General features: G+C 39.5%; 1 protein-coding gene across 1 annotated transcript; it reads right to left on the bottom strand.

Moving 5' to 3' along the window:
• Positions 1-997: 997 nt before the first annotated feature.
• CCDC196 (coiled-coil domain containing 196) lies at positions 998-17,295 on the bottom strand (the record flags this gene model as incomplete). The annotated part of the gene is made up of 10 exons (XM_080708305.1): positions 998-1,117; positions 1,383-1,441; positions 7,205-7,346; positions 8,155-8,217; positions 8,939-9,022; positions 9,230-9,307; positions 14,247-14,297; positions 15,429-15,525; positions 16,989-17,141; positions 17,246-17,295. 10 exons carry the CDS (start codon positions 17,293-17,295, stop codon positions 998-1,000), a joined length of 897 nt encoding a protein of 298 aa, XP_080564431.1.
• Between the last annotated feature and the right edge of the window lie 7,915 nt (positions 17,296-25,210).

Raw genomic sequence — 25,210 nt, 5'->3', positions numbered from 1 at the left:
GAGGAAAAAAGTTAACTAGTTACAGATGTTTTTGTTTTATCCCTCGGGAATCATGATTTAAATAATCTGGGTACATACCCAGTGAAATGCTGTTTTCAAAGCTCACAGAGGGTTCTAATACCCAGCTAGAATGGAGAATCACAGAGATAGAAGGAGGGCATTAAACTCAGTCCTTAAGAAAAATAGGCAGTGGTGGAACAGATAAGGAGAGAACAGCCTTTCAGCTTTGTGCCTGAAGGTAATCCAACTCGTGTTCCATGGGGGACTTTAAACTGTTCTGTAGAGCCTACTGTAGGATGTGTGAGGGGAAGATGACAGTGAAAGATGAGTCTGGCAGGTGCGCAGGAGGCAGGTCATTTATGGTCTATGAAGGAGCCAGTAAGAAACCAGTAGGGGAGTGACATGATCTCATTTCTCTTTTACTAAAGATAGCTTCATTGGTACCCTAAAAGATGGATTAGAGGGATTGGAAGCAGAAAAAAAAATTAAAACAATTAAAAGGCCCTGCTAATCCAGGCAGAAATGAGGGCCTGACTAAAACAGTGGTACTGGGATGGTAAAAAATACTCAAGGAAAACATAACAAGAGTCAGAATCAACAGGACAATTGGATGTGCTTCGTAAGAGAGTAAAAACAATCGAAGCAGGAGAATTTTCTTTGTTTTGTACCTACTGCTCATTTGCTAGCAGCAGATCTGCCCAGAATTAAATACTTTGAAGGTAGAGAAGAACTCATTTTTACGGATTTAGCTACATACAATGTGGCTAGGATCTAGTAATTTCAAATCCAAAAGCAATAAAATAATCAGAGACTGTTTCAGCCCCTAAATGACTAAATTCCTGACAGGCTTAAGGCCATGCATCTAACATTTCCACCCAGATTGGTAGGGGAGACCAAGGAAAAATACCACTAAAACAAAGGTTTGAGAATTTTTAATTAACACAAATGGCTGTGCCTAGTCTTTAAATCTGTCCAAAGCAAATGGAGTGAATGCCTTCTAATCCTTCAGAGCTTCATCTGGCAGTGACCTCAGAAAAAAGAGCCTCCCACCCACATCATCAGACTGATTCTCTGTAGCTCCTTGTTGTTCAGTGTAGGTCTTTGATCCCAGAATTCTCTAAAGTGGGAGGAAAAAAAGAAGAAAAGACAGCTTAAAACACATGTGTCTGGGCATTCACTTTGCAAGCCCCTAAAAATATTAATTTAGAATGTATGCTAATAATGCATTAAAGGGCTGGGGGTATAGCTTTAATGGTAGAGCACTTGCCTAGCATCTTTGAGGCCCTGGGTTCAATTTCCATTGCCACATAACAAACAAAATATGCATCATAAAAACCTATACCCACTATCCAAACATTTAAAATATGAGATTTTGTTCTCACCACATTGGGTTCATTTCTGCTGGTAGTTGCTCTGCCCATGGTTGTAGTGCCCATAGAACCTGATAGGAAATATTTGGAAAATAAAAGCTTCCTTTGAGAGAGGATAAAAGGGGGGGGGACCCTAGATCTTGGTTTGCAAGGCCACTGGCAATCATCATGGTATCATATAATTGTATCATTGTAGAACTGACTCTCACAGTAGCATTGATATGAAATTTATCATTTTTGTTTCAGAAAATAACTTCATCAAACTATTTGGTGAAGTATTTGGTACTGGGGATTGACTCCAGAGGCAGTCTACCTTTAAGCTACACCCCTAGTCCTATTTTATTTTTAATTTAGAAACAGGGTCTCACTAAGTTTTTGAGGCTGGCCTCAAACCTGCAATCCTCCTGTCTCAGCCTCCTAAGTACTGGGATTACAGGCCTGCACCACCATACTTAGCTACCAAAAATATTTTAAAGTTGCAGTGGTGTACCTCTTTTTTTCTGTTGAAAATTCATGTCTCATGGAGGAGGGGAGGTTATTTGAAGATTACATACAAGGGAAAAACTGCTATGATAGTCTACAAAATGTATTTCTAATACAGTGTTTAAATGAAATAGAATGATAAGTCATGCACATATATACACACACACTCAGATAATCCAGATAGAGATCCCACAAAAATGGCCAGTGGTGAAGAGTAGACAATAAAACATAAACGTTGGGTGGAGAAGAGAAAAGGATGCAGGGAGAAAGACAGGCACAGGCTTGGGGGAGGGAGGGAGGCAATAAAAGAGAGAAAGAAGGCCCCCCATAGTGAGCCTGTCTTAGGTTAGAGTTGCCATATTAAAGACCATCCGTTAAATTTAAATTTTGATAAATACCAGTCATTTTCAGGTTATTTCCCATGTAATATATTCAGAACATACTGATACTACAAAGTATTCATCGTTTATCTGAAATTCAAATTTAATTGGGTGTCATTTTTTTGCCAAATATGACCACCATATATGAGCATCTTGCTGCTCTCTTGATTGTGTGGTGCAAAAAGTTAAATCATTTGTTACTCATAATGATCCTAATATTAATAAGGGTACAGCTGAATTTTTTAATCTTTAAAGTTTATATTTAGGAAGACAGACTTGTATTTTCCCTTTGGACTTCTGGTTTTATGGGACACAAAAGAATGACCTAGCTTAAAAATTAGCTTCATAACCTATTACTAATACTATAAAGCTAACTCTTAACATTCAAAAGGTTCAGCTTACCTCAAAGCTTAAAAAGGCCTGTGCTTGAGTGCAGTAATACTTATCAAGGGCCCAGAGTTGGGCTAGTTGTGGTTTTCTGCCCCTGCTCTGTAGCATTTTAGCTCTGACAGTACTGTTTTCCCCTCAGCAACACCTGCTGAAGTGTATTTCAGCCATTGGGGAGAATAATACTGAAGAGAAGCAAAGGTTAAAGATGGGAGGAGTCACTTGCTTTCAGAACAGAGGATTATTGAGTAAATAAGGTCTCAAGAGTATTCATCTCCCATCTTGCTGGGCTGTCACCTAAATTTATAAGTGTAGCATAAAATCCATATCCAACCTTCGGGTTCTTCTCAAAGAAGAACCTTCCATTTCTTCTCAAAAAGCTGAAGAAAATGCTAAGGGGGTTGGAGGAGAAAAAAGCCAGGGTGTCAAAATTTAATGCTTTCTCACAAGTTAAATTATTACTGAAGATAAATCTCTTTCTTAAACACCAGCAGGTGTGATAGGAAATGCAGCTAAATTTAGAGATTGCTTAATGCATGTGCAGTCTCAGACCAGTGACTGCCAAAGGCCACAGACTGCTCTCCTGAAGTTACACAAAAGCCAGAGAGGTGCTGCCATATACCCTAGGTCAAATTATAATTTTATACTGGTTTGGGAATCCTTTGGAATGTGGCCTGTCTCTGGAAAGAAAGGAAAGACTTCATTCTAGGTGTAACCAACAGAATTTTTTTTCTCTTTTAGAAGACTATGTGATGTAGTGTGCTTACCAGTTAAGACTGACAATATGTTCCGAGTCTCGGGGGAATTTACAATGAGAGAATGCTTGAAGTTGTAACAAAGTCAGTAATATTTGCCAACCAAATAGATCACACCACTGTAACTCAGCCAACCAAAACACTGGACAGTGGGAGGTGGGATTCTTGGCCAAGGGCAGTGGAGTAAAACCTCCTTCTACTCAGAAATGTCTAGAACAGAAGAGCCTGTACCCTGATTTGCTGAAAAATGTGATTCCACTCTTTTTCTAAGACAGGTTTCTGAAATTCAATTCTTTCTTTTTCTTTTTTTCTTTTTCTTTTTCCTTTCTTTCTTTCTTTCTTTCTTTCTTTCTTTCTTTCTTTCTTTCTTTTTTTTTGTGGTACTGGGGTTGGAACCCAGGGATATTCTACCTCCAAGCTACACCCCCAGCCCTATTTTTTTTTTTATTCTTTATTTTGAAACAGGGTCTCACTAAGTAGCTGAGGCTGTCCTTGAACCATAATCCTCCTGTCTCAGCCTCCCAAATGCTGGCAAATTCAATTCTTTTGAAAGCAGAGGAAAATTAACAGCATCCAGAAGCAGCATTAAGTACTTAAACTTCAAATAGTTCTGTGCAATTGCCCCATTCATTTTATTTCAGTGATCCTAATCACCTGATTTGTCTGTGTAGAGAGAAACAATATTAGTCAAGGATTGTGGTAGAAGTGAGCAGTTTTTTTTCCAGAATGGAGAGAACTGAAGTATAAGGAGTATAGTAATAGGTAAGGATTATACAACAGAATACCAAGTTTAACATGGCTTAATGAAGGCTGCCAATAATACATCTTAATGACACTGAGCATGACACAAACCATCATAGGTTCTTTATTTTTTTTAACGTGGCATATAAATATAAAATAAGGTAAAAGAAGCCAGTCTCTTCCACAGCGTTTCATGTTTCCAAAATTACCACGATTTGTGGTGGACTTGAAGCCTGGATATGATTGGTGCCACCTACTGGCTAAATACAGAAATCTCTCAATCCTTTTTGTAAGCGTGTTTTTAGCTGGTTACAGAACCAGTTGACCTTAGGAAATATGATTCTCTATTGGGAGGATAAAACTTTAAACAGTTAATAAGTTTAAATCCAAATAATTTTTAGGGATAGCACAAGCAGGAGAAATCACATACTTTAACCCTGCCATTTTATTACATAATCTAGGAACTAATCTTTGAATATGGTTTCATACTAACTTCTCTAAGTTTATTTTTGTTCAGTAATTCTTTTCCCATAGAATCATCATAAGGGTTACACAAAGTGAGAAGTTTTCAACATGCTCTATAATGTGATATGGTTGTTTAAGATTTAAGAAAAGTTGAAACCAAACAGTTGGCCCAGATTGTGTAACTAATAGGTCTGAGCATGGCCTGCAACTCCTGTTCCTGACTCTAAATCCAGTGCTTTCCCATTAAATTACAGTATCTCAAATTTTGGTGAATATACTATTTTAGGTGGCACCTGGGATAAATTTAGGAGGTACTGGGACACAGAAATACTAAAAATGATCGTGAGGACATTATTCCCTTTCCATTGCTTTTAAATTTGATGGCACAAGGAAAAAGTTCCAATTTGCTACTGGTTTTCTTTAAATTATCTGTCTTTTAGCCAAACAAGGTGGCACACACTTGTAATCCTAGCGCTTGGGAGGCTGAGACAGGAGAATTGCACAGGTTTAAGGCCAGCCTCAGCTACTTAGTGAGGCTCTCAGCAACTTAGTGAGATCCTGTTTTCAAATAAAGTATAAAATAGCTCTAGGAGTATAGCCCAGAGGTAGAAAAGCCCCTGGGTTCCCGCCCCCAGTACCACACAAAAAATTATCTGTCTTGTCAATCTCACTTTCTAATAAAGATAAAACATCCTCAGCCTTGTGCATTTTGCTAGAGCATTAAAATCTTTTTTTTTAAGTTTATTAAGTTTACCTTCTACTATGGAAAACTATATTTTTTCTTTTAAATAATAATTTGAAATTTATTTTAAGGAATGGATTTATTAAAAGTCATTATAAATAGCAAAAAATTAATAAATAATAATATGTGATAAAGTTGGAAAATAATGACAACCACCAAACTACTTCCCTTTCATACCATTGTTGACAATATCTTAATATGATTACTTAAAATTCCTTTCCATGATGAAACTAATATTTCCTTTGTTCTCTCTTTAATAATCAAAGACTAGAGGGTATAATTATAAATCAACATAACCAAAATCTAGGTCTCTGTTAGATTTCCGATTCACTTGGGCTCAAACAAACCCAAAGATTTTTAATATCTGTGTTAAAAAATAAAACAGACCTATAATCAGTGCTTAACGAATGCACAATTGTCCTAAAACACAGGGCCAATGGGTCATTCATGCCTGTGGCTACATTTATTTCTGATAACTGAGCAGGATAGTACTCTATCACTTAATTCTCTAGGAGCATAAGATCTGTGGGCTGTCCCACTTTAAATTGATTCAGTGTTCTACAAGCAAGGTAAAAAAATCTGCTGAGGCAAAGGCTGGATGGAACCCTTCACTACTTACTAATCTGGTCTTGACTTATTTTGGAGTTAAAAGACTCTAGGATGATGGGTGTGGTGGCTCACGCTTGGCTTGTAATCCCTGTGCTTGGGAGGTGGAGACAGGAGGATCACGCAGGTTCGAAGCCAGCCTCTCTGGCTTAAGAGACCCTGTTTCCAAATAAAAAATATAAAATAGGTCTGGGAGTGAGTGTAGCCCGGAGGTAGAAGGATTCCATCCCCAGTACCACCAAAAAAAAAAAAAAAAAAAAAAAAAAAAAAAAAAAAAATCTTACTCTATGGATCCCTTGAGATGAACATTAGCTAATTTTTTTTAATTGAACCTAAGGGTGTTCTACCTCTGAGCTACACTCCCAAACCTATTTGATTTTTAAATAGAGTCTCACTAAATTGCTGAGGGCTTTGAGGCTATCCTTGAATGTGTGGTCCTCCTGTTTTAACCTCCCAAGTACTCCTTTGGCTAATTTTGAATGAGGTAAAACAGGGATCTGTCTGTCCTCATTACCCTCCTCTTTTTTATCTTTTTAATGTGTCCCCCTCCCCAGTGTTGGGGATTGAACTCAGGGCCTCATGCATACTAGGCAAGTGCTCTACTACTGAGCCACACTACCAGCCCTTAATTTGTATCTTAATTGTTTTATACTACTTCTGTTTACATTCCAGGTTTTTTTCTTCTCAGCATTCTGCTATCAAATTCTTTTCAAAACATAAGTTGAAAGAAAAATATATGTGGAACACTGCTCAAAGGATAAGATAGTCCATTCAATTTTCTAGACTTTCTAAGTTTTACCTCTGGATCAAGGCAAGAGTGCTATATACTTGACCAAATCATTTTGAATTGATGTATCATATTTAAAATTTTTAAATTAATAATTTATCCTAATGAGCCAAAAACAGATAAAAATAACCTAGGAAATTTATATTCTGAATTTATTTTTAAAATATCATTAAGGTTATTGACCAAGAACAAAATTATTATATACATAGGGTCCTATTCTAGGTAAAAGGAAAAGATAAGAAGGAAACTAATATTTTATTGAGTATCAAATATGTTATCTGCATATACTAAGTACCAGACATATTACTTAATTTTTACAAAGTAAAATTTAATTTCCTCCAGAGAGAATCCTTAACTTGGTCTAAGAGCTTCTGAGTTATACTAACAATGTGTTGTTCACTTTATAAGCAATGGGATTTCCAATAATTAACGATGACGACCACAATAAAACAAAACCTCAAACTGTGTATCTAAGATGTTCTACCGACCTTGGGACCCTGGAAGATTTAAAAATGCTTGCTTTGGTGCAAAATTCTGCTGTAAGTACAGTGATAATTTCAGGTCATTGGCCTTCTGGAAGTTCTTCAAGGCTTCAATTCTCAACTCAATCACTTTGCCATGAAAGTCATTCTGAAAGAGAACATTTAAAAATTGTATATGATATTGTTTTTTTCAAAATCCACTGTTACCTAAATGTTCTTCACTCAGAAATTATAAAATGAATCCCGGCGCACACTTGTAATCCCTGCCCTTGGAAGGCAGAGACAAGAGGATCACACAGGTTCAAAGCCAGCCTTAGCTACTTAGTGAGGCTCTCAGCAACTTAGTGAGACCCTGTTTCCAAATAAAATATAAAAAAATAGGTCTGGGTGTATAGTCCGGAGGCAGAAAGCCCCTGGGTTCCACCCCCCTGTACCACCAAAATAAAAAGTAAAAATGAAAAGAATCCCCTCATTTTTCAGTCTTAAAGTTGGGAAGATATCATTTGTTACTCACCCCCCCATATCAAATTGAACAAGATCAAGAATATAGAGCTAGGTACAGTGGCACATGCTTGTAATTCCAGTATGTGAGAGGCTGAGACAGGAGGATTCCAAGTCCACAGCCAGCATGAACAACTTAATGAGACCCTGTCTCAAAATAAAAAATAATAAAATGTCTGTGGATATAGTTCAATGCCTCTGGGTTCAATTCTCAGTACTAAAAAAAAAAAGACTTTAGAAAAAAAGAGTATAGAAACAAACATTATTTATTCCAAGTTATTGAAGGAGAAGCCAGAGATCAATCAGTTCAGCCATCTCCCCATAATACATTCTATCCAACGGGACAGTTAGTAATCCACAATCATGGTATTGGACTTAACAATGTGAAGCATAAAAGTCTTTATATTTTATGAATGAAATTGCATCCCATGTTCAGGTTTGAAAGACCTTAGTACCTGAAGGCTGTTGGCTTGTTCCTGATACTTGACCCATTCCATTTTCCTCTGTTGTTGCTTTTCCTGGTGGAAGAAAGAGCCTCTGGGTGACAAAGTAAATTGAGATAAAAAATCAGTTTTCTTAATATGCTGCAAGAGCCGTATAGCAAAATTATGGTATCATAGATTCACTATTATTGGTTTCAACTATACAGTCCTCTTAATTGGCAACCCCATGAAATACAGTATCTAAAAGCTAAAAAATAACTAAATAGTTCATTTTATATGAACAAGTTGATTATGAGAAAATGAGATGCAAATATAATGCTCAAAAATTTCCAAGACAGCTGGGCGTGGTGGCGCACCCTTGTAATCCCCGCGCTTGGGAGGCAGAGACAGGAGGATCGCGCAGGTTCAAAGCCAGCCGCGCGCGCGCGCTGGCTTAGGAGACCCTGTTTCCAAAATGAAAATGTAAAAATAGGTCTGGGAGTGTAGCCCGGAGGTAGAAGGGCTTCCAGGAACCCCAGTACCACCAAAAAAAAAAAAAATTTCCAAGACAAATTAACGGTGTTATCACTCAACTATTATGTTGTAATTGTTGGTATAGCTTTTCTCATTTTTTTCCTAGCTAACACAATTTCCCAGAAACTTGTGATGTCACTGTAACTCAAATATAACATCCCATGAAAACCAGATGGCTTATAAAAATTTGCATTACTTCAGGAGCTTAGAAAAATTATTTCTACATTAAAGATATCTAATTTGTAAGCTCCAAAGTCTAGTCCATTCAGAATGATTATCCTACCTTCCTCATCTCCTTCACTTTCTCTGCAAATGATGTCTCTAGTTCATTCTTAATCTTCCTAGGTGATGAGGGGGATTTGGGAGCCTGGGATGAAAGAAGAGAGTTAAGGAATAGAAAATCCCAGGAAAATAAAAGTGTAATGTCTTGGCAACTATAAAATCCAATATACCCTAAAAGCCCAGGTCCTTCCTATCTTCCTACCCAAATTAGCTCTGATTGCCAAAGGGCTCTTACTTAGCAGCTGTGTGGCATCAATAGTCCTGAAATTCTAAGTACACACAGTGTACTTACCTTTTCATCCTGTACGTCTGCCTTGGTTTTTATCTGTGGTGCTTTTTGTTGATCACGGAGTTCTTCTGCGTCTAATGTCTGTGGAAAAACGTTTTGACAAAGCTTTAAATTAGTGAGAATTAATGAGGGAAGTAGAAAACCAATATGAGTCAAGCCTTTTCGTTCTTGCCAGCCAGCAACTTCTCAGGGCCCAATATGAAAATTATACTACCTACCAAAGGGATTCAGAATAGAATAAGCCCTTATCTTTGGTTCCTTGGTTGTACTTTATAATAATAAAAACTATTAATTGAACCCTTATTATATGTCAGTCGTTTAACTACTTACCACATTACTTACTTTCACTACTACATGGCAATTATTCTCATTTAATTCACACTGATCTTTCAGGACTATTTCCATTTCGTGTGTGTGTGTGTGTGTGTGTGTGTGTGTGTGTGTGTGTGCGCGCGCGCGCGCGCATGCGCACATGCTAATGGAAATTGAACCCAGGGCCATTCTACCTCCGAGCTCTACCCCAGACCCCTTGTTTTGGGTACTAAGGATTGAACCCAGTAAAGGGTTCTACCTCTTTAGTCACACCTCATTCCTTTAATTTTTTATTTTGAAACAGGGTCTTTCTAAGTTGCCGAGGTTGGCCTCAAACCTGTTATCCTCCTGTCTCAACTTTTTAAGTACTGGGATTACAGGCATGCATCACTGCACCCTTATTTTATTTCCACTTTATCAATGAGAAAACAGACTTGGAGAGGTTAATTCATTTATATAGGGCCATACAGCTACGAAAGTATAGAGCTGCTGTTTGAGCCAGAACTTTCTGACTCTGAAGCCTGTGTTCTTAGCTTCTAGACTTTCTGCTCTTCTCCATTTCTCCTTGTAAAGGATGGGTAGGGAAAGTTTATTACAAACTAAGGTATATAGACATTCCTTATAGAAAGTGTTTGGGGAACTCTGGAGAAGCTGGATTTTCATAGAGGAATTGTTCCAGCACATTTCCTATCAAAAGGACTCAAGAACTTAGGAACTAAAACTTTTGATGGTCCATAGAATTGATTTATAGCTGGTGCTGAGAACTAGGAGCAGATCTCAGTAGAAGACTCAGGGCTTGGAAGTACCTGATGGTGTAAAGTAAGATTAAAATGCAGTCGGAGTTCACACTACACACCTGTTTATGTCACAAGACACAATCTGCTCTTTTAGTTCCATAGTCTATAAAAAAAAGTACTTGGGTTGCAAGGGCTAGTCATTTTCTCTCCTGGTTTCCTGGTAAAAGGCCTTAATATTGTTATATTAAACACCACAATGATTATTGTAAAACCATAAGGAGATTAGAATTAGATATTCATTTGCTTATTTATTCAACTGATATTTATTAAATTTCTACTATTGTTTCAGGTATTGTGCTAGGTTTTAGGGATTCAGATAAAGCAATTAAGATACTGGAGAAATCTGCATCCAGAAGTGGGGAACAGGGACAAGAAATAAGTGAAAAAATAATTTTATTATTTTGAAAAGTGCTATTGAGGACATGGACACAAATTATAAAATAGAAAGTAGGAAGCAGGTGTTGTGTTTTAGATGGAGCAAACAAGGAGGGCCTTTCATGAAGAGGTCCTTTAATCTGAGTCCTGAAGAATGAGAATGAGCCAACCAAGAGAAAATAGCATTTCAGGCAAGAACAAAGCCCTTGCGATATGAAAAGGCGTGGCATGTTTGAGAAACCACCAGGAGGCCAGTGTGGTATGGTGGTTGTTCAGAAAGCAATGGCAAGAGTTAATTAATTAATTAATTTTACTTTTTAGTACTGGGGATTGAACCCAGGAGCATTCCGCCACTTAGGTGCACTTCCAAACCTTTTTTACTTTGTTAAGAATTTTACTAAGTTGCTAAGGCTGGCCTCGAACCTGTGATCTTGTCTCAGCCTCTCAAGTACTGGAATTACAGGCATGCTTCTGGATGCAAGGGGAGGATTTCTATGACAGGAACTGGGCAAGTGGGCATGAGCTAGGTTATGCCACAACAAGGAGGGCTGTAGACTTCCGGGAAGATGGCGACCGAGAAAAGCAGGGCTTAAGAGCCCCGCTAACAACAAATCTCCATTACCACAAATTCAGCGCCTTTCAAAGCCAGAAAACAACATCACCAGAGAAACAAAAAAAATCACCAGGCTCCAGAGAGAAAGCGGACTGAGAACAGAGCCACAGAGGAGATCCTCACGCCGAGGACGCAGCTTCACGCCCGAGGACGCGGCAGCAGTGCCATACTACCGGCGGCAGCGGCGAATTCACTGGACGGCCACAGCAAGCCGAGGGGAGCCGCCAGGCGGGAACAGCCAGGCGGGATTTCTCGGCGCAGAGGGCATCTAAAGCTTCCAGTGGCTGAGCTCAGCACACGCTGCAGGGAAAAACACGCTGCAGGAAAAAAAAAACGCCAGCCCCATAGCCGAGGGCGTAGCAGCAGCGCCATATTGCCACCGGCAGCAACAGCACCAAATTCACCGAATTCAGTAGAGCTACATCTGCGTACTCAAGAACAGTGAGTCAAATTGTGGGCCACAGCGGAGAAATCCCAGTACTGTACTCACTGGGACTTGACCCAGTGGGAGAGGGGTGGTGGCAGTGATATCACACCATAGGAGAACGTGCAACCTGGCACCCCCCCCCCCCACAGTCTAAAGAGCCTCTATCGACTCTCTGGGTCGGAGACTCTGTGATACAACCCAGTAAAGGAGTAGTGGGGTCTGAGATACTACTGACTCGAGATCCAAAGCACCTTAAGTGAAGTCATAGTGACCCAAGGGAAGAACCCAGAGAAGGCACAAACTTCCAAAATCATGGGAAAGAGGAATAATACTGGAGCAATGAATGCTCACAACCCCACAACATCAGAACCCGATAAAACAGAAATTCAGAGATTTCTAGAAGATCAAATCAGGAAAATAACTGTAGAAATAATAGAGGTGCTTCGAAAAGAACTCAGAGAGAGCCAAAAAGAGATAAAGGATGCAATTAATGAAGTAAAGGCCTCAATTCAAAGCACAAACAACCGATTAGACCACATGGAGAACAGAATCTCGCTCTTAGAAGATGAGCAATCCAAAAATGAACGCATAGTTTCTAATCTAGAAAAAAATATCCGACAGCAGGAATCTGATATTGAAGAAATATGGGCCCATTTTAAGAGAGCTAACCTAAGAATAATTGGAATAGAGGAGGGAAAAGAAAGTGAAACCAAAGGGATCAACAATCTCTTCAAGGAAGTAATAGCAGAAAATTTTTCAGACATAGAGCAAGAGGTCGATACGCAGGTCCAGAAAACGTATAGAACTCCCTTTAGACAGGATCGGAGAAGAGGATCCCCACGTCACATAATTGTCAAAATGACCAATGTGGAAGCCAAGCAGAGAATCTTAAAGGCAACAAAAGCAAAGGGCCAAGTGACATTCAGAGGCAAACCAATTAGAATCACTCCAGACTTCCCAAACCAAGTTATGAGAGCCAGAAAGGCTTGGAGTAACATATTCCCAATTCTGAAAGAAAACAACTTCCAGCCAAAAATTTCCTACCCAGCAAAACTTTCTATCAAATTAGATGGAGAAATAAGAAGCTTCCATGACAAACAGAAACTGAAGGAATTTATGTCTTCAAAACCAGCACTAGAGAAAATACTCAAAGAGATTAACTACAAAGAAGAAATAGGTAACACACATCAGAACTAGAGAAACAAGATTTTCCATCCAACAGACAACTAAGATTGGTTATCTGTGGAGATTCATTATTTATGTTAGTCTGTTACCTATCTCTAAAGGGTATCGTTTGCCTTTATTGTTGTTAATTTTTAGGATTTCTAGTTGGAATATTAATATACCTTCAGATATAGCATTTGGAAATATTTTATCCCATTCTATTAGTAACTTTTAACTCTGTTTACATTGTCTTTGGATATACAATATTTTCTTTTATTTTTTAGGGAGTTTGTATACTCTTCTGTTGCCTGTGCCATTGAAATCATAACCAAGAAATCACTGCCAATTTCAATGTTGTGAGGTTTTATGACCCAGATTTTCTTCTAAAAGTTTATAGTCTTAAGATTTATATTTAGGTCTTTTATCTATTTTGAGTTAATACTTGTATATGGGATTAGGTAAGGGTCCAACTTTATTCTTTTCCATGTAATTATTATGTTTCAACAATATTTAGTTAAAAGATTATTATTTCCCCCACCAAATGTTCATGGAAATCTTGTCAAAAATAACTTGACAATATAGGGAAGAATTTAGCTCTAGGCTTTTATTTAACTCCAATGGTTTATATATCTGCCTTTAGAATAGTACTACACTGTTTCAATTATTGTAGCTTTATATGGTTTGAAATCAGAAAATATACATCTTCTAGCTTTGTTCTTTTTCAAGATCGTTGTGGGTACCTAGAGTCCATATTCCACATTAGGATAGATTTTTTTTCTGAAAAATAAATATATAAATATATGATAGTTTCACCTAAAAAATAGAAAAAATAGATTCTCTGGTAAGAAAGAAAGCAAAAAGAAATATTGAAATGTTATCTTTAAGTCATCAAAAGCTTGGTATCAGACAAATGAAACTGTTATGTGAGATTATCATTTTAAATTTTTGATAAATTGCTATAATACTAGATGTCAATCACTAAGCCAAGCATGGGAGGGAGGGATAGGGAGAGAATGGGGTGGGGATCGGGTGGGGGCTGACTGGGCGATGTGTGCATGTATGTCTACAAAAGTATGTATCCCACTATGATGTATGAATACAGTGCACCAATTAAAAATTTAAAAAAAAAAAAAAAACAAGGAGGGCTGTAGAGGGTTTTCATAAGAAAAGTGACATGCCTTGTTTTAAAAAGATCACTTTGGCTGCTGTGCAAAAAGCAGATGGGTAGAAAAGGGGGCAGGAAAAAAAAATAAGAATGGGGCTGGAGGAGTGTGAAGTTTTTTGTATTATGACCTGCAGGACAATACTTTTAAGAGATTCTTAGAAGCACACCTTTTTCCATAGCATCTCCATTTCCTTCCGAAGCATCTTGTTTTTCCTTTCCTGTTGGAGGGGGAAAAATCACATTAACAGAGACGTGTTTGTCCAGCCATTAAAATGAGGTTGGAAGAAATACTAAGTTATTGGTGGGAAAGGGGTCCAGAGACATAGTTACCACAGAGAAAGGCAATGAATGCACCTATCCCCAAATCCAGCATCATGAGAGATGTTGATGATAGTGATGGTCAAAAAAAAAAGTTATTATTTCAAGTAGTTATCCTAATGATGGTGATTGTGAGACGGTATCAATAGAAATAAATTCTTACTACTTAACAGATTCTCATCATATGACAATTTCACTGAGGCTTAAGTCACTATTTCTAAAATTTAAAATCCTTTACATTGTTGATTTTTAAAGACCTTCTAAGAATCTTAAACTATTTCTTTTCCTGTTTAGATAAGTACTTTATATTCTTTAGAAATATGGATGATTAAAGTGCTTATATTCATTAGCTCCTAGATAAATAGTTTTTAAAAGTCAGAAGAATAGAGCTGGACATGGTGGCGCACTCTTGTAATCCCAGTACTTGGGAGGCTGAGATAGGAGTATCCCAGGTTTGAGGACAGCCTGAGCTAGTGAGACTCTCATCAACTTAGTGAGACTCTGTTTCCAAATATATCACATTGGGCTGGGGGTGTAGCTCAAGGGTAGAATGCCTCTGGGTTCAATCCCTAGTACCACCAAAAAAAAAAAAAAAAAGTAAAAATAATAGAATTTTTCTAGCTAGTCCTTGTGTCCTTGTTCTTACTAACATTCCATCTGACTCCCTTGGAGCACCCTGGACTTTCTAAATCAAAAAGATATGAGTGTTAGCCAGGCGTGGTGGCACAAGCTTGTAATCCCCATGCTTGGGAGCGGAGACAGGAGGATCGCGCAGGTTCGAAGCCAGCCTTGCTGGCTTAAGAGACCCTGTTTCCAAATAGAAAAATATAAAATAGGTCTGGGAGTGTAGCCCGGAGGTAGAAGGGTTTCCAGGAACCCCAGTACCACACACAAACAAACAAAAAGATATGAGTGCTAGAGCATTAGATACTAGAGATGAGCACTCTGTATTTCCTTTCACATCCAGCATCAGCAGAGGAATTCAGCCTTGTTCAGGAGGTTGTCCCCTGAAGTTCCCACCAACCTCTTACCAGGTTCTGTTTCATCTCCTCTGCTTCTTTAATGAGCTCCATTACTGAAGATTCATCACAACCTTTCCCTGCCATGATCTGCCTCATGATCTGCAAACTAAGAGGAAGGAAGAAAGACATCATAAAATATACATACATCCTTAAATGTAATATTGTTCTGCAAAAAGCCAGAAAGTTCTCTACCATGGAAGTTAGAGTTATGGAAGTCCTTTGGGACATAGTAACTCGAATGATTCTATTTCTAATTGACATTTGGCTTAGCTGTAGGATCACTAATGAGTTTTATGCTCCTCCAGTCTCCAATGGCCAATGAGATTCTTCTCCACCCCCTCAGAAGGATGTTTTGGTATATGATAGGGGGAAAGAAGGGAGTGGAAAGAGTTCTGTCCCTGTAAAGGAGGAGATTGAAAATCTGATAACTTCAGGATAAATCCCAGAATTATTTTGTATCACATCTCTGTCTACCTCCATCTATTCCTTAGTCTCTAAAGACATTTTACTTTGTTGGGGAAACCACTTATACCCTTGGTAGTCCCTAGAGAATACAAGCCATTACAAAGTTCCTAGCAATATCAAGTATTGCCTATGAGAAAATGTATTCTTTAAAGGCATTAATTAATCTACATTTGTATTCTGTGGCCTTTTCCCTCTCCAAGTCTAAGCAAAAAGTGAGGCCTTTGAGTTCTCTTTCCCTGGGAGAAGTCTGGGTTGTTGGGTTGTAAATAACTGGTGCTTGACCTAAATTTTTGATCTGGCTTTTGTTTTCCAAAAGTATGAGTTTCTCGAGATGCTTATGATAAAAGTATTGAAAAAAAATGTCGACCAATTAACTAATGTTTGATTTTTCTGAGACTAGAAAGGAAACAGATTTGGTGAGTCCCAACAATAGTAAGTGTTCTAGCAAAGAATTAAGATTCTAGCAGGCCTCCTGTGTTTACAGAGTCTAGACCCTAATCCAGAAGGCACCTAGGTTAAGAAAAGGTCACTACTCCACTGCTTGGTATAGAAAGAGCAGAATAATTCATCCCTGAGTGATTATGTAAACATGAATAAAGAAGCTATCAGTGTAACTGTGATCAGCTGAAGCTGTTAAAATCTCTTACCTGTTTCTGAGGTGGGCATCTTAGAGTAACAATTATTGCCTCATAAAAAGAGGGCTGAGTCATATTTAATTTTACTAAAAAATTAAAAGATGCATCTTTATATCAAGTTTTTATTTTTTTGTGGTACTGGGGATTGAACCTAGGGGCATTATACTTCTGGGATGTATCCCCAGCCATATTTTTATTTTTTATTTTGAAGCAGTCTCTTACTAGGTTACTGAGTTTGTCCTTGAACCTGCAATCTTCCTGTCTTAGCCTCCCAAGTACTGAGATTGTATGTCACCATGTGCAGCTCTTTACCTCAATTTTGTGGTCATAAATTCTTTATATTTTAATACAATTGACTATTGAAACTTGAAAACAAAAACCAAACAATGTAAGTAACCATTGCTAAACCTATGGAGATTAAATTCTCCAGCCTTTTTATCTCTAGGATTTCTGAGTAGAGAGCCCTTACCTTCTTTGTTTTTCCTCCAAGTTAGACATTAACTTCTGGAATAAGAGAGTGTTCTTATTTTCTAGAGGTTTTAGCATCTCTAGAAGTTCCTGCTTCCTTAGTTTTAAGTCCTCATTCAATTCCTTTAAGTAGTTGTCATCAATTTTAGAATTTCTGTGGGAAGAGACAACATAATATCTGTCTTTAGTCTGGATTAATACAGACCCTTCATTCTCTCCTGGATTTTTGCCATTTGGCTTCTTTCACTAAAATCTCACCTTTTGGAGGACAAGTAAGATCCCGAGGAGGAGTTTGCACCACTTGTCATCTTGAAGGGAAACTTCTACACTAAGAATAAAGAGGCTTTCTTGAAAATATGTGCCTTCTTTTCCCATCCAGTTAAGATGTCATTTTTATACTGCTGTTCTTGAAACTCCTGTTGCATTGGACTGATTTTAGTTACAGCTTGAGGTCACAATAGCCCTAAGACATCAAATCAACAGATCTTTTAAGTAACACCAATGACGGCTTGTTGACTGAAAACATTTATCTACATTTGATCAATTCTTGTGTTCATTTTAGCCAAATCCTGAAAGTTTCATTCTGAAGTCTTTGAATGAATAAGATAGAATCACAATCTATCTACCTTATGGAATTCCTATTGTGTTAGAAATGATGACCTATCAAATATAACTAATCAACACCATGGCAACAAAACTCTGTGGAATGCCTCTCAGAACAAAGTGCTGGATTCTATGAGAGCAGATAAGGTAAAAACAAACAAACAAACAGTACCTACTTCCAGGGGCTTCAGGAGAGGAGACACTTCTCAGAGACATTTGAAAAATAATAGAGACTGAACTGAAAAATAAAGGATATGAATATAATAAAGTAATATATGATCCATTGTCATTGTTTTCTGATCTTTAAAACCTGATGTAATGTAAAGATAAAAGAATATTGAACATATAGCAAGAAAATATAATTCATAAAAGGTCCATTCTGTCATATGTCCTTCTATGGTCCTTCTTTGTGAAAGCTGTAATTTTAGGCTCATCTCCAGATCCTGATTCTGATTCTAAATCTTCTTTTTATAAAAGCCACATGCCTTCTGAACTCTTTAGATCTCTCTTTATCTGTATCTGTGTCATCTATGGAGTAGAAGACAATCCAAAGAGCTATACAGTGTGTGTCTGTCTTTCTGTCTGTCTGTCACTGAGGATTAAACCCAGGGGCGTTCTACACCCTTGGGTAAGCTACACCCCTATCCCGTGTGTGTGTGTGTGTGTGTGTGTGTGTGTGTGTGTGTGTGTGTGTGTGTTCATGGTGCTAGGAATTGAGCCAAGGGCATTCTTTACCCCCAGCTCTATTTTATTTTTTATTTGGAAATGGCTGTGCTAGGTTGTTGAGAGCTTGGCTAAATTGCTGAGGCTGTCATCAAACCTATGATCCTCCTGTCCCAGCCTCCCAAGTACTGGGATTACAGGTGTGTGCCACTCTGCCCAACTACTCCCAATCTTATTTATTTATTTATTTACTTACTGGGAATTGAACTTAAGGGCATTCTACCTCTGAGCTACACCCCAAGTCCTATTTTATTTTTTATTTTGAAACAGGGTCTTACAAGGTTGCTAAGGCTGGCTGCGAACTGGTCATCCTCCTGTTTCAGCTTCTCAAATATTGGGATTATAAATATGAACCATCATGCCCAGATTTATTTTTTATTTTGAAACAGGATCTCAAAAAGTTGCCCAGGTTGGACTCAAACTTGCAATCCTCCTACATACAGGGATTACTGTCATGTACCATCATGCCCAGCTTTGTACATTTGTTTTTCATGCCCTTTAAATACAGTTTTCGGGCAGTAGTATTAGAAAGTCTCAGATGTGAATTAAATCAAGTATAACAACATTTGTACTATTTTCTAGGGGTATTCACCAAAGTAACTTAAAAATTTAATCTTTTGGGAAAACTTAAAGGCAGAATATTGTATATGAAGAGGGCTGCCTGTGAGCAAGTTACCAAATTCTTTGAATCTCGGTTTCCGTTTTTGTAAAAATAAGAATGGTAATATTGAACTTCTAAGTTTCTTATGAGCATGAAATGTAATATGTAATGTTCCTGGATCATGTTAGGTGCTTACATTTAGTGAGTTTTTGTTCTGTTTAGGTTTATTTAGGGCCCCATTTAAGTGGTCAGATAAAAAATGCAGATTTGTATGAAGTTAATGATGCTTAAGCTTCATAGTCCTTCATTTTAAGTTCTGAACCTCATTTTTTACTTATAATTTTGTATCCTTTTTTTGGAAAGACAAACTTCCCCAAATTATATATGAATGGAGTCTTAGAAAATCTGAGTCTGTTCTATGTTAGATAAATCTCCTAAGTATCCTTCACATCAAAGCTTCTATTTAGACAGTTTTTACAAATACTTTTGCTGAAGCCCACATGTGTCACTTGAGGTTTTCTTGTGATACCTAGTTTAATATATTAAATTAGAAAAACCATAAAGGCCAACCACAATTCCCATTGGTTTCCCCAGGAATAGCCACAAAATGTTTGAAGTAAAAGAAGATGAGCAAACTCTTCACAGTTAACAGGAGGTACTGGTTGGTCTAATTATTATTAATTAGCATCTTAGACTGCATATGTGGCAGGTGATAGCAAATAGTAAAGGACAAAAATAGCACTGATCACTAAAGCATAGCCTCTTTAAATCTCATGTTGTGACAGCTGGCTGGCAGAACGGTGATAGAATTTTAAAACATTTTATGGGCAGACAGCATCCCAACTCACCTTCTTTTCTGTCCTTGCTTGTGAGTGATTCAAAGAGGAAGAACATTCGCTATTCTGATGTGTTTTTTCTGTAGCCAATCAGCAATGTTTATTTTCTAACATTCCAATGTCCATTTCTTCAACTTGGAACATAATTTCCAAAGAGAATATTTGCCTTATGATAATGTTGTTTTAGTTAGGATTCTTTGTTTTTGTTTTGGTCAGTGTGACCAAAATACCTGACAAGAACAACTTAGAATAGAAAATATTTATTTGGCTCATGCTTTTAGTGATTCATTCCATGGTCAGCTGGCTGTAGGGTAGAAACATCATGGTGGAGGACAGTTGCTTAGCTTATGGCAGCCAGGAGGGAGGGAGGGGAAGAGAGAGAGAAGGAGAGAGAGGGAGGGAGAGAGGAGGGAGAGAGAGAGGAAAGGAGGGAGAGAGGGAAAGAGGGAGAGGGAGAGAGAGAGAAAGGAAGAGAGAGGGGGAAGGAGAGAGAGAGAAAGGAAGAGAGGGAGAAAGGAGGGAGAGAGAGAAGGAGGGATGGAGAGAGAAGGAGAGAGAGGGAGAAATAGAGAAGAAGAAGAAGAAGAAGAAGAAGAAGAAGAAGAAGAAGAAGAAGAAGAAGGAGGAGGAGGAGGAGGAGGAGGAGGAGGAGAAGGAGGAGGAGGAGGAGGAGGAGGGCAGGAGGAGGAAAGGAGGAAGGAAAGGATAGAGGAGGAAAGAGGAGAGAGGGTATTGAGGACAAGATAAATCCTTTCAGGGCACGCCTCCAGTCACCAACCCTCAGCCATTCCCCCCTTCTGAACCATGCTGCATTGTGGACCAGGCCTTTAACACATTGAGCTTACTGGAGGACAGTCCAGATGCAAACCAAAACAAATGTGCAAAGACATTATAGTGAGGAGACTTAAAAACCAAATAAACAAATAACCTCACAGTATTTAGAGGGGTTAATTGATGCACACCATTAGCCTTGGACAGGAAGAAGGAAAGGTGACACTATAGATGACCATTAGGAGAAGTGGAAGGGAGAAAAATTGAACACTAATCTGTTGAAGAGATAAGGTAGAAAACTTCAGAAAATTTGTGATTTAGATTTGCACCTGAGCAGTGGAAAAGGACGCCAACCAGATAAGAGTAAGGAGATTGCCACATAGTGCTAAGGGTCAATGTGAGTTTGAAAACTTAAGACTTGTCATACTATGAATCAACAGTTATAATTAATTTTTTTCAGTACTGGAGATTGAACCCAGGGGCATTATACCTTTGAGCTACATCCCCAACACTATTTTTTTATTCTTTATTTGAAACAGGGTCTCACTGAGTTGCAAAGAGCCTCACTAAGAAGCTAAGGCTGTCCTTGAACCGTGGTCCTCCTGTCTCACCCTTCCAGATGCTGGGATTACAAGTTCGTGCCACCCTGCCTGGCTAACAGTTTAAGATTTTTTCCAGTAGTCCTTGGCAAACTATCAATAGTTGAGACGGTTGGTTGATTCTGAACTGGGACTTGGCACAAGCAGAAGTTCAAGGGAGTAAAAGGGTTGAGAACACCAGTGAGGGTACCCATCCAAAGGTTGATCATTAATTAGTGTTCAGGTATACAGGGAAGAAAATGAGGAGGGGATGGCTCAGAGAGAGGAAATCAGAAAGGGGTGAGGCTGAGGAGTATGGGAATTGAAGAACAGAGGTTATGATCTGATGGGCAGTGAACATGCTTCTTAAGAAGTAACTTGAGGAATTTCATCACTACTTGGGTAAATTATAGTAAGTAGTAGTTCATAATTTTTGTCTGCAGTAAACTTTGTCACTTCCTGTCACTGCATATTATTCACTGAAATTCATGTGGTACCTCAAAATAGGCCTTATAACAAGTTGTTCACAATGACCTCATCCAACATTATAACATTTGGTTTTAGTATCTGTTAAAAAAAAAGTGTTATTGCTCTATAATTAGAGAACTCTGAGCAATACCATTTTAGTGGTAGTTTTGCTAGCAGAGAATCAAATTAGTGTAATTAAGCCAGGTCTCCAAGTGTAGAGGCAATTGTTTTTATATTAAAATCAGTGAGAAAGAGAGAGAGAGAGAATAAATGAATGAATGAATGAATGAATGAATGAATATGAATCTCTCCTATCCTTACTTTCCTCAGCTTTAGTGTAGCAAGAAAATTATAAAATTCCCCACTGAGGAAACCTGAGAACCTTTTGGTCCTTTCTGACCACAGCCAGTTCAACCCTTGAGGGGATTATAAGAATTCCATTAAAATAAGGAGAAAAGTACTGACAAAATTGTAACAGTAAGAATTGTTGGCTCTTAAAGATCACTCACATCTCTGTTTAATATTGGTTATGACCATTTTGTTGATTCCTTCTTTTTAACCCTTGTCATAAGTGTCCCAACTTAGTCTGTATCTACATTTGGAGAAAACCTAGGTCCTTGAGAAGATAGAGAAAAATTTTGGAACTTTTATATTATCTCTGTTATTATTGATGTTTGTTTTGGTCTTTGCTTTTTAAAAGTAATGCATTCTCTTAATGTTTCCATTATACTTAATACAACAGCCTTCAAACAGAAGTACATGAACCTTCACAAGGACTTTTAGAGTTTATTTATTTATTTTTATTTTATTTTATTTTAATTATTTTTATTTTAATTATTTTTATTTTAAATTAATTAATTAATTAATTTTATTGGTGCATTGTAATCATATATCACATTGGAATACAACACTTGAGAGGATATACAAGCACACATCATCCAATTAGCCCTCATCCAGCCCCCATCCCATTCCCTTCCACTCCCTCCATCCCATGCTTGTTTGGTGATTAACTTTGATACATTTGTTTATGTACCTCCTGCTTTTTAAAGAGGCTCCATCCTCCCTTATTTCATACCCTCTGATTGGTCACCTTAGTTGCTTCACTATAGGGCCCTTTCTATAGCTCGACCTCTTCCTGTTGCCCCTTTCCTCCTAGTTTTTGCTGATTAGGGGAAGCATCTGATTTTTATTTTCTGCGATATTTCTCTGTGCATGCCGCGTTGCAAATAGCGATCCCACTCTTGACGGCCCCAGTAGTGGCCTGGCTACCCGGTGGAGTAGTGGCCTGGCTACCCGGTGGACTGATCCAGACCTTGCTGGCTCAAGCAGTGGCCTTGCCTCATGGGAGGCCCCGATTCTGGTCTCGCTGGCCCCCACACCAGCCTAACCCCTCAGCTGGCTCCGATCCCAGCCTCAGAGGCCCCAGTAGTGGCCTTGCCTCACGGCAGGCTCCGATGCCGGCCATTGGCCCCGGTACCGGCCTAACCCCTCGTCAGGCTCCGATCCTGGCCTTGGGGGCCCCAGCACTGGCCTAGCCTCACGGCAGGCTTCGATCCCGGCCTTGCTGGCCCCAGCACCAGCCTAACCCCTTGGCAGGCTCCATCCCAGCCTCGGAGGCCTCAGTAGCGGCAGGCTCCAATGACGGCCTCGCTGGCCCCAGCACCGGTCTAACCCCTCGACAGGCTCTGATCCGGCCTCGGAACCTCAGTAGCGGCCTTGCTTCATGGAAGGGTCTGATGCCTGCTGCTGGCCCTGGGACCGGCCTAACCCCTCGGCAGGCTCCGATCTCAGCCTCGGAAGCCCTAGTAGTGGCCTTGCCTCACGGCAGGCTCCAATGTTGGCCATCGGTCCCTGCACCAGCCTAACCCCTCAGCAGGCTCCAGTCGCTGCCTTGAAGGCCCCAGCACCGGCCTTGCCTCACGGCAGACTCCGATCCCAGCCTTGCTGGCCCCGGCACTGGCCTAACCCCTTGGCAGGCTCCGATCCTGGCCTCGAAGGTCCCAGCACCGGCCTTGCCTCACGGCAGGCTCCAATCCCAGCTTTGCTGTGTCTGTCGCCGGCCTCACCCCTCGGAAGGCTCCAATCCGAGCACCCTCTTTGCCCAACCAATTGTCCCACGTTCTCAAGGGTGCGTGGTGGTAGCATTCTGCCTCTGGGGTCATTACTTCAAAGGTTCCAGGTGTAATGCATCAGATCTCTGCCTCCCCTGAGTACTGGCCACTGCCATTGCCACTGCCTCCACCATTTCAACTCTTTCCCAAGCGCTTTTTCCACTCTGAATGTTGTCCAGTGTTCCTAAGCATGCATGACAGTAGCATTCGACATTTGGTGTAATTTCTCCAGAAAAAATAAGATTGGTAGGATCCGATTTCTGCTTCTCCTGAATACAAGTCTCCACCGCCATCGCGGAGACTGCTTTCAACACCGCCTTTCTCCTTGGTCTCCACTAAACTCTCTCCTTATAGGTAATGTCCAAGATTCTTAACAATATAGAGAAACAGCAGTCCTCCTTCATGGGGAATTTTTCCATAAGTTCCAGTGCATTTGGATAAGTTTTGTCTTCATCTCCAGTATCCTGTCATCCGCCACAGCCTTCTTAACCCCTCTCCAATATTTTTCTTTTTTCTTTTTCTTCAGTATGTGTGGTTTGAGGAGGTAGTGGGATCAGGTACTCAGTAGCACTGTGACCCGGCCCGGTTTCCCCATGGGTCCAGTGTGCTCCGCACTACTCCACCTGGGGCCCAGAGCCCCGTGACCCGGGCCCCAGCTGTTCTGGGGTTCTGGCGTGCCCCGCACGACCCCTGCCTGGGACCAAGGGTCTTACTGGGCCCGGTTTCTCCAGGGGTCTGGCGTGCTACCCGCGGTCCGGCCTGGGGCCCAGGGTCCCGCGACCGGGCCCTGGCTGTTCCAGCGTTCCGGCGTGCCCTGTGCGACCCCTACCCGGGACCTGGGGTCTCCAGGTGTCTGACATGCTACGCGCGGTCCGGCCCGGGGCCTAGAGTTTAAACAAACAAACAAACAAACAAACAAACAAACAAACAAACAAAAATGTGGAAGCACAAATACTTGGAAACAAGCACTCTACGAAAATGGAGTTTCCTGAGAGTTACCTTTTCTTTTTACCACCTCTTCTTTCCAAATCACTTTTACCTGCTAACAATGGAGCTGGGTATGATAGTTCTTTGGAGGCTAAGACCAGAATATCACAGTTTTAAGGCCAGCCTCGGCAATTTAGCAGGCTGCAGCCTCCTCAGCAACTTAGACCCTGTTTCACAATTAAAAATGAAAAGGAGCTGAGTGTGGTGGTGCATGCCTGTAATCTCAGTACTTGGAAGGCTGAGACAGAAGGATCTTAGGTTCAAGGCAAGACTCAGCAACTTAGAGAGACTCTTAGCAACTTAGCATGACCATGTTTCAAAAAGGGAAAAATAAAGAGGGCTGGGGATATAGCTCAGAGGTAGAATGCTCCTTGATTCATTCCCCAGTACAGAAAAAAATTTATTAAAATTAATATCTGATAATACATTACTATTTGAATTTTAACTTATATTTCAGAAGGAATTTCAAATATTTGAGTGATACTTCTACAACAAACTTCCATTTCCCTCTCCTTACTTATGTAAACAAGTTTTCTCATGTAATT

The sequence above is a fragment of the Muscardinus avellanarius genome, assembly GCF_963383645.1.
Source record: "Muscardinus avellanarius genome assembly, chromosome: 12".
NCBI lineage: Eukaryota > Metazoa > Chordata > Mammalia > Rodentia > Gliridae > Muscardinus > Muscardinus avellanarius.
This window is presented reverse-complemented; position numbering and strand designations above follow the sequence as displayed.